Genomic DNA, 8799 nt, shown 5'->3' with positions numbered 1-8799 from the left:
ACCATTAGGAGTAGGGTTCAAAATTACTATTTCGTCACGGAAACTAAAGCACTCGCAGTTATTGTTCCACTCCTTAGATTGAAAATAGTAAAACTTCACTGACTCCCAGTTTTAGGTAGACCAATGTAAAAAATCGGCGCCTACACGCTGACGATTCAGTGACATTTTACTAATTTTCCACTAATTTTCTGGGGCTATACGTACTGCAGGGAGGTCCGAAAAGAAAAAAATTTCTGCTTTCACCCAGGAATGACAGCTTCCCAAAAAATGAGCCGTGTAGCTCAAGTCAGATGTTGCTATTTTATTGAGCAAAAGAACTCATCTTTGAGGATGACCTTTTTTTCCACCGCAAGCAAATGATATAAATACTTTTTCAAAAACCAGGTTGAGCAGCCACGCGAAGTTGAGAAGCCTGCTAAGCCATTTAAGCACGCGATATTTTTTGCAACGCATGAACGGATTTTTGTTTGTCACAGTTTCAAACACGTTATGAGTACATAAACACATTTTATCGCAATTATTGAGTATTTTTATGAAAATTTGGAAAATATTTTGCGGACAGAAAAAAAATCAAAAACACCCGCTACTCGACACAGCTCGGACGTTTTTAATTTCTATTTTGCCCGCCGGTCTGGAAACGGTCGCCTCAGTTCTGCTTGATGGATAAAAAAATGCAAAACTCCTGTAATTGAAATTTTCCGGTCGACGATGATTCGGAATGGATGTTCGAATACCAATTTGAGCTACAGGAAAAGTAGTAACTATATTCTGTGTTTTTGATACAGCGAAAGAGTTCTTGGCAATAGAACGCCATGGCAATGGCAATTCCACGGTGCATAGAAACCACGATATCAGCTCGAATGATACAATGGACGTTCGAGGGCCTTGGAACAGCTCTATCCGTCGGATCGATGGTCGGGCTTACGGTATTTTTGGAACTTCTCATAACGTTCATGCGACCGGACATCGTCGATGAGGACCACAGAGTACGCATCGTGGCTCCGGAAGAGCTGCTCAACACTTATGACTTTGTGATAATTGGTGGTGGATCTGCCGGCGGTGTACTTGCCAACAGATTAACAGAGAATACAGGCTGGAATGTCTTGCTTCTAGAAGCTGGCGATGACGAAGATGTCATATCTGAAGTACCGACGATGTTCTTTAATATTCAGCGTACTTACATGGACTGGGCATTCAAAACTGAACCTTCAACAAACTATTGCAAAGGCATGATTAATAATCAGTGCAGTTGGCCCAGGGGTAAGGTACTTGGTGGCAGCAGTGCTACCAATTATATGCTATACGTGCGGGCGAACCGTAAGGATTACGACAAATGGCGAGACCTCGGCAATCCAGGATGGGGGTACGAGGATATTTTGCCGTATTTTAAGAAAGCAGAGAACATTTCGATTTCCGATCTTCGTGGATCATCTTATCACGGAACCGAGGGCTATCTCACCGTGGAAACTTACAGATACAAGCATCCCATTGGAAGTTATTTCATGGAAGCCATTCAGGAAATGGGTTACAACGAAACGGATTTCAACGGAGAGACGCAAACCGGAGCTACCTATCCACAAGGCACTCTTCGGAATGGCCTCAGATGCAGCGTGGCGAAAGCTTATCTACGCCCCGTATCTAATCGAACGAATCTTCACATCAGCACAAATTCCATGGTTGATAAGATTTTGGTAAATGAAACGACAAAAATAGCGTATGGCGTTGAGTTTGTTCGAGAAAACGTAAGGTACACCGTCCATGCTCAGAATGAGGTGATACTGTCAGCGGGTAGTATACAATCACCTCAGCTACTTATGCTCTCAGGAATTGGTCCCAAAGAGGACTTGGAGGAGCTTGGAATCGACGTTATTCTCGATAGCCCTGGAGTCGGGCAAAGTCTTCAGGACCATGTCGCACTCGGCGGACTCACCTACTTGATTGATCCACCATATAATCTGTCAACATCGACATTTTCAGCCGCTAAACAGTTTCTGATCCAACGTGAAGGTCCGCTGTACGATGCTGCATTGGCTGAAGTATTAGGATTTATAAATACTAGGTAACTGCATTGATAATTACTTAGCAAGAATATAATCTTTAAATGTCCAGTAGACTCTTACATCGCAGACATTGGATTCACATACACAAGTTAAATCAGGTTTACTCCAAAATCTGGAAGATTTCTGATTAGTCCATGAGCTAATCGTCTTGATAAATACTTTCTGTTTATGGCAATTGACATAGACCTATAATGTGAAGAAAGCCTTCATACGAACCTCGCACACCCACATTATTTTGACCACAAATGGATATGTTCTACATCATCAGTCATTGCTACTTTTTTCAGATATTCAAACAGTTCGGAAGATTATCCAGATATCCAATTGTACTTTGGATCAACGGCGGATAATTTGAATAGAGCAGGTATTGAGCACGGTTTCGGTGTGAGGAGTGACTTCTACGAGAGTCTAAACGCAGACATCATCGATAAGGATTCGTATGGTATAATACCACTGTTACTACGCCCAAAGAGCAGAGGTTACATCAAACTGAGAGATAATAATGTTACAAGCCCTCCGATGATAGTTCCAAATTATTTCGACGACCCATCTGATTTGGATGTTTTGGTAAGTTAATAATCTTCAGCGTTAATGGATCTGATTGCGTGCTGTGTGTTAAATTCGAAAATAAAAGTGATACAATTTTTCTTTTCATTTACAACATTTGCAAGTATTTGGTAATCACCTAAAGTGTTTCAATTGAAGAGTGAAAATATGTATTTAATTTTTCTCAAATGGAGACTAGATTTCACTCGCCACGGACAGTATGCAAAATATCACTTGTACACACTGCAGGGTGAAAGCTGATGTTACTTATTTTCAGTGACAAGCTACGCCTCGATGAGAAAATGATTTATTTCGTTACTCACAGTCGAGTAGAATCGATTTAGTTTCGTATTGTCCAAATTTTCCCGTTTCAGGCACAAAAAAAAAATGACAGCACCAAGTAGAAAAACAAATCTTCCCTGTAAGATTGTCATGCAAACTAAGAATGAAATTCTGATACTTTAATCGAAATTATATTCATTCGTATACGTATCGAACGACACCGTTTATTACAGGCAGAGGGAGCCGTTGTCGCCTACAATTTTAGCCAGACCCCGACTATGAAGAAACTCAACGCACGTCCTAATCCCAACTTGATTCCCGACTGTGCGAACTTAACATTTCCATCTCACGCTTATTATCGCTGCTACGCACGGTTCTATTCGCTGACGATTTACCATCCAACTTCAACTTGTAAAATGGGTCCCGACGATGATGAAATGGCCGTAGTTGATCCCCGCCTGCGAGTCCACGGGGTGGAAGGTCTTCGGGTAGTCGACGCTTCAATAATGCCAAACGTCGTATCTGGCAATACCAACGCTCCGGTAATCATGATCGCGGAAAAGGCAGCGGATCTGATCAAGGAAGATTGGAAATGGAAAGAAATATCTGCCGATTCCGACGAAAGTTCCAACTCCACAAGTAATATTTTTCTGTCATCCGTACTGCTTTGGTATTCCTTGATTGCTTATTGTGTGTATGCTTATTTTCAATACTTATTCTGAATTGGGCGTAGAACACAAAAAAAGAGTGCTGCAATTATAGCTAATTAATAACTTAGCACAGAGTTATTTACATCGCGCAGTACATGGCTGACTGCAATATGTATCGTCATTATATCCGTATTGAGTTCTTCGCGATTCTAATAGATGAGAAAATGTGTACAGTTTTTGACGTGCAACTAAAGTTCTATTTTGACGAATGTCGGAAATATTCACTAATCGTTGAGCCGATCATACAATTCCGGATGTGATGACCGATTCATGACCATCCGTGTCTCCTGCTGTGCGGGTTAAATAGAAAAGAGCCAACGACATTAGCAGCTTTGCATCAATCGGAATCTACTTCGTGAAGCGTACACGTGACCTTCTATTTGTAGCAGAAAGAACTCTGAGCTGATATTTAGGTTGTGTGGCACATAAAAGCTTTTGTCGAGGTTTGGAAATTGGCAAATTAGTAGATGAAATAAAATGAAGATACTTACTTCAGGGCATGAAAAGACTGTTTCTGCATATTGGAATGGATTCCCATCTAGTGGATTCCTTTGCGACTGCGTGAATTTGTATATTTGTTAGCTTCGTTGCAGCCATTTTTATTCAAAAACCGTAGAAAATGACTAAAACTCACGAACGCAGTCTGTTGGCTCATTGTTTGAGCCGATTCGGGCTCCTTAGACCGACAGCTTTTCGAGGCGAACATTTCGATTCGCCAGAATTTGGATATATTCTATTTTATGCCGAGGTATAAAAATCCTCTAATTTTTAGCGCTCTTGCAATTTCAAAAGTATCAGAATTCTGTCTAAAATGTGTACTTCCAACCACTCGGGTTTTCGAGCATATTCTGGTCTCAAAAAATGAAAAAAAGCATTTTTCGTAGCACAAATTCCTAAGGATCTTTCACCTTGAAATAGATTTCATATTCAGAATGACCAGAATTTCTGCGGAACATGGAAAACATATGAGGACTTACATTTTGCCAACAACAGAAAGTGCATGAAATTCCAGACAATGATCAAATTGATTAGCGCGTTTCGTGTAAACAATAAAGTTTAGCGACCTCGAACAAGGAGAATTTTTATGACCCGGTCGGTGCACGCTATGATGTTTCCAATTTACCAAGACTTCGCGTCACTCCAATTAACGTGATTCGTAATCATTCGGCGCTGGCCTCGGCCCTGGGAGGTCGAAGCGCAACAGGACATCAGATCCAAAAAGTACCTTTTTAGCACTCTAACCTCTCTTAAAATCGCGACTTCATCTTCGTAGCGATTTCCTATCTTTTGTGATAAGAATTACGGGTCGAAACTCGTACGTACAAAGTTTTTGGTCTCATCAAGAACAATATCCACGCTTATCACAAAATGTACTCTTCTTTGAGCTCCTTATCCTATTGCCGTTACGTGATTCTGTGTGTCATTGCAAGGACTGCTAATTGCGTTACAATCACCCCAAATGCTTCCTTCAAACGTTGCATGTACGTCGTACCTACTAATGATGAAGGGTTTCAACCCTTTGAATCTGGAAATTCAGTTTTTTTTTTCTTTTGGCATGGAAGAGCAATTTTACGTTTCCTATATATTTTTCGACGCTGGATGCAAAGCTGATCTCAAGAATGGATTCAAACCAAAAAGATGCTCTGAAATGGCGTGAGAACGGGGTGAATGATTTCCATTGTTTTAGATAGTGTTTTTAAATGAGATTAATATGAATATTTGTTTAGAGACAGTACGATTCATATGCATCCGAGAAATGAAAATATCTCGTTAAGTTCAAAAAGCGGCTATTTATTAACAGACTTTCATTAATTAAACGTGTCTAACGTGAAATCCCATGGCTACCTCACTCGAACAATTTGGGTTCCTCACACAAAAAATCTAAGCTTTCACATGCAAAATTCAAAAAAAAAAAAAACCTGGAGGCGCATGAGAAAAAGCGGTTTTCTGCCTGAAAACGTGTTTTTGAGGTTGATTTTGGAAAGTTGTCCAAAAATAATTGAACGTTCGGAAAGGTGGGAGTTTTCCACATGAGATGCATATTTTTTCTGATTAGTTGATGCCGGTTACAATACGAAAATAATTCGCATTTCAACCTCAGTCAGGTCAAGATAATAAACTTTCATTGGCATTCCTGGCGAACGGTGAGTCCTGGGGAGTGAAGACTTGGTGAAGTTTTCAAACTTAGTACACACTAGAAGAGAACTTATTATCCGAAAAATCAATTTTTCGATGTCCAGATCATTCGTTATTAATTGGTGGATTGGCCCATGAATAAAAATCAAATTTTCAATCTGAAACGGACCAAAAGGCATAAAACCTTTTTTTCAGCTGCATGCGGGGCCCAATGGCCCATGCAATAGATAATAGTGAAGAATGTAGAGAATAGCTGTCGTTGAGAGAACTCACACAATAGTTTATGTCATTTGCAGTGCAATAAAATTGGTACTGACTTAGGTGAACTATTCATGCATCAACGATCCATTGCATGCACCCCACGTTTTTGGTTTCGAATCTGTACGGGGCTATGAGAAATCAGTTTATACTTTTTAGTCCGTTTCAAAGACGTGTTAAGTTGAAAATTATACTTTTATTCAATAATACATTATGTAACGAAGGAATAAAGTCGAAGATCGTTCCGGCGGTCAGGTGTCGCGTTCTGGGAAAAATCATCGATTTACTGCTCCACTTATGGTCAGATTAAATCTAAGCTCACAAGCCTTTCGATGTCCACGCGTGCGAACCCTCATTTTCGCTCCGTTCAGATTTTTAGTTCAGTCCTTCATTATCTGCGAATTCGGATCTTTTGGGTCGTGCCAACTATCTCTATTCGTGATTGGAATAATTCTCTTCACACAAACACTCCAATTTAAAATACGCATTCATTAACAAATAACAAGCTCTGCTCAATCAATCGTTAGCCTTAGATTTTAATGATGTCTCATTCACTCGTCAAGTTGTTCAATCACGATTGCAATAGCAATACTTGAGATGAAAGTTCTGAATCTGAGAGTTTGTTTGATTTTGGTTTACTTTCTCCTTACTTAAATTTGAAATCAATTCCAAGTTTAATTTATTACTCGATTCTTTGATATTAATTCATGTTCTTGATTCTTTGGTGTTTGAGGATAGATTCTTTCGAGGCGGATGTATAGTCATATGGCTTGGCTTCATTGTCAAATTTCCCACAGAAGTTTGGCGATCGGTTCTCGTGCTCAATTTTCTAAACCCGTATTTTATTCTAGAAATACTCACTTGGCGGATTTGTTGACATTGACAAGGTGTTTGAATTTGCGGTTTGAGACAGCTGGTTTGTGAATTTCGCGCGACATAGTATGGTGAATGCATTTTGAATTCATGTTATTTTTTTACAGTGTAGATCTCGACTGCTGTCGCCGGCCTACGGATACGGCTTGTCCATTCGATTCATTGTTAGTCGTAGTTTACGCCAGAGAATATAAAGTCATGTGAAAAATAAATGCCTACCTACAAACATCGATCCTTGCTGCTTATTTAAACGTATAACGGATAAGACGAAAAATCAAATGTCAATATTTTTCGAGTAATTAAAAATACGTTAATGAATGGATTTTGCAACTGACATTACAATTACAAATTGATAAAATACCATCGAACGACTTTCAAGCCTGCTATTTTTCTAATGAGCCGTCTTTCACCCATCATTTTGATTTTCTGAAACAATTTTAACTACGGTAAGAAATTAGTATTCGAACAATAGCCGCTTGAAAACAAGAGTATCGGGACTAATTTTTTCAACATGGCACTGATAATTTGAAATAAATCGCGATGCCTCATCTCACCTACGACTGAACAGAATAGACAAGCTGTATCCAGTTTGGCATGCCGGACCGCGATTTACCTTGACTGAGGGATCGAGGGGTTTACAATCGAGTGGAACATCGACTTCTGCAGGGTCTGCCAGGCCTTTCCACGGTAAAGCGAATACCGGCGGCGCAGCTTTGACATCGCAAAGCGCATTCTTACCAACTGCTGCACAAGATTCTAGTTTGCGGAATAGTGAATAAAATGAAAAACTTCCATATATTTTCATAAATGTACGATTTGTGCGAAATAAAACAAAATTTTTGGTTCAGAATTATATGTGAATAAGAAAACTCTGTCAAATTGTCAATTGATCCATTAGAGACCGCTCAATATCACCTTAGCTCAACTGGTCTTACGTCACGCAACAAAAATAAAATTGAACTCTGATTTCGGTACGATGTCAGCAATTGGTTGAAAAGTGAAAAACTCAAGCGGTAAGTGCTGTTCATGCGGATTTCTGTTATACCGCCAGTTGAACTGCAGTACTGAACTGGAATTAATCATGAAGTTGAACATGAATGAACTTCATAATTTATTTATCAATAGTACTCGATACACAAATAATTCTTATCGTGGATGCTAAATAACTATATTGCAACAAAAACACTCAATCAGGACATGCATGCTATAAAGATTTGGAAACTGAGTTGATATGGATTTCGTCAGGAATGTCCTCTTCAAACTTAAGACTAGGGAATTTGATATCTCGACACGTTTCCTGCTGATCGTCTTATCGTGAGGTTGGGTGTTTTGTCAACTGTTCAGTTATTTGCGATGGATTGTAAATTAACAACAAGTACATTTCCTTCAACCATGATCCAAAAATGAGGCTTTGATAGACGAAAACAGCTCGATATTCCTCACATGATTCATATCTTATAGTTCCATTGTCGATGTGACATAAACGGTATGACACCCCAATTGTATTTGTTTTTCGTTTTCTTATTAATATCTACAAAGCTCATATTTGCCATAATTTTCTCCTATCTCGTCTCATTGATATCTTTCAACTGAAAATTTCCCAAGACGGAAAAATACAAGGATTCTTCAATCCATCACTAAAATCGTGACACGTTGTTCTTTGCTTGTGATGAAATCCGTTCACCGTCGTCAGTGTTTAAATTTTATTTTTATTATCCAGAAAATATTGCACAGTAAAATTTACGTGGTTATACCTACAGAGGCAATTGCATCACCTGCACGCAGGTCTGGGTCATAACAACGGAAAAACGGAAAAAATATACCATCAAAGAAAAATGTACAAACTCAAGAATAATTACTATAATACAAAAGAAACTGGTAGAATGCATCATAGTAGTCCATAGATGGAGCATTCCAGCCTTTTTCACGTCACT

At 39.2% G+C, this 8799-nt stretch overlaps 1 protein-coding gene across 2 annotated transcripts; it reads left to right on the top strand.

Moving 5' to 3' along the window:
* The first annotated feature begins 812 nt into the window (after positions 1-812).
* On the top strand, positions 813-7089 carry LOC124410395 (glucose dehydrogenase [FAD, quinone]-like). 2 transcript variants are annotated; one of them, XM_046888727.1, is made up of 4 exons: positions 813-2059; positions 2348-2627; positions 3122-3527; positions 6973-7089. In XM_046888727.1, exons 1-4 carry the CDS (start codon positions 813-815, stop codon positions 6975-6977), a joined length of 1938 nt encoding a protein of 645 aa, XP_046744683.1. In that variant the 3' UTR covers positions 6978-7089. The 2 variants fall into 2 exon arrangements, with proteins under 2 accessions (XP_046744683.1, XP_046744681.1); XM_046888725.1 differs by lacking the exon at positions 6973-7089 and having other exon boundaries at positions 3122-3639.
* The last annotated feature ends 1710 nt before the right edge of the window (positions 7090-8799 follow it).

This window comes from Diprion similis, chromosome 9 (assembly GCF_021155765.1).
Source record: "Diprion similis isolate iyDipSimi1 chromosome 9, iyDipSimi1.1, whole genome shotgun sequence".
Taxonomy (NCBI): Eukaryota; Metazoa; Arthropoda; class Insecta; order Hymenoptera; family Diprionidae; genus Diprion; species Diprion similis.
Note: the sequence above shows the minus strand (reverse complement) of the source record. Positions and strands in the feature narration are given on the sequence as shown.

Bases quoted from the DNA above. Each gene is read 5' to 3' on its own strand.
- LOC124410395 (XM_046888725.1), top strand. From the start codon at position 813: ATGGCAATGGCAATTCCACGGTGCATAGAAACCACGATATCAGCTCGA. The intron at 2,060-2,347 runs GTAACTGCATTG...TACTTTTTTCAG, and splicing joins TTAGGATTTATAAATACTAG to ATATTCAAACAGTTCGGAAG. The intron at 2,628-3,121 runs GTAAGTTAATAA...CGTTTATTACAG, and splicing joins CATCTGATTTGGATGTTTTG to GCAGAGGGAGCCGTTGTCGC.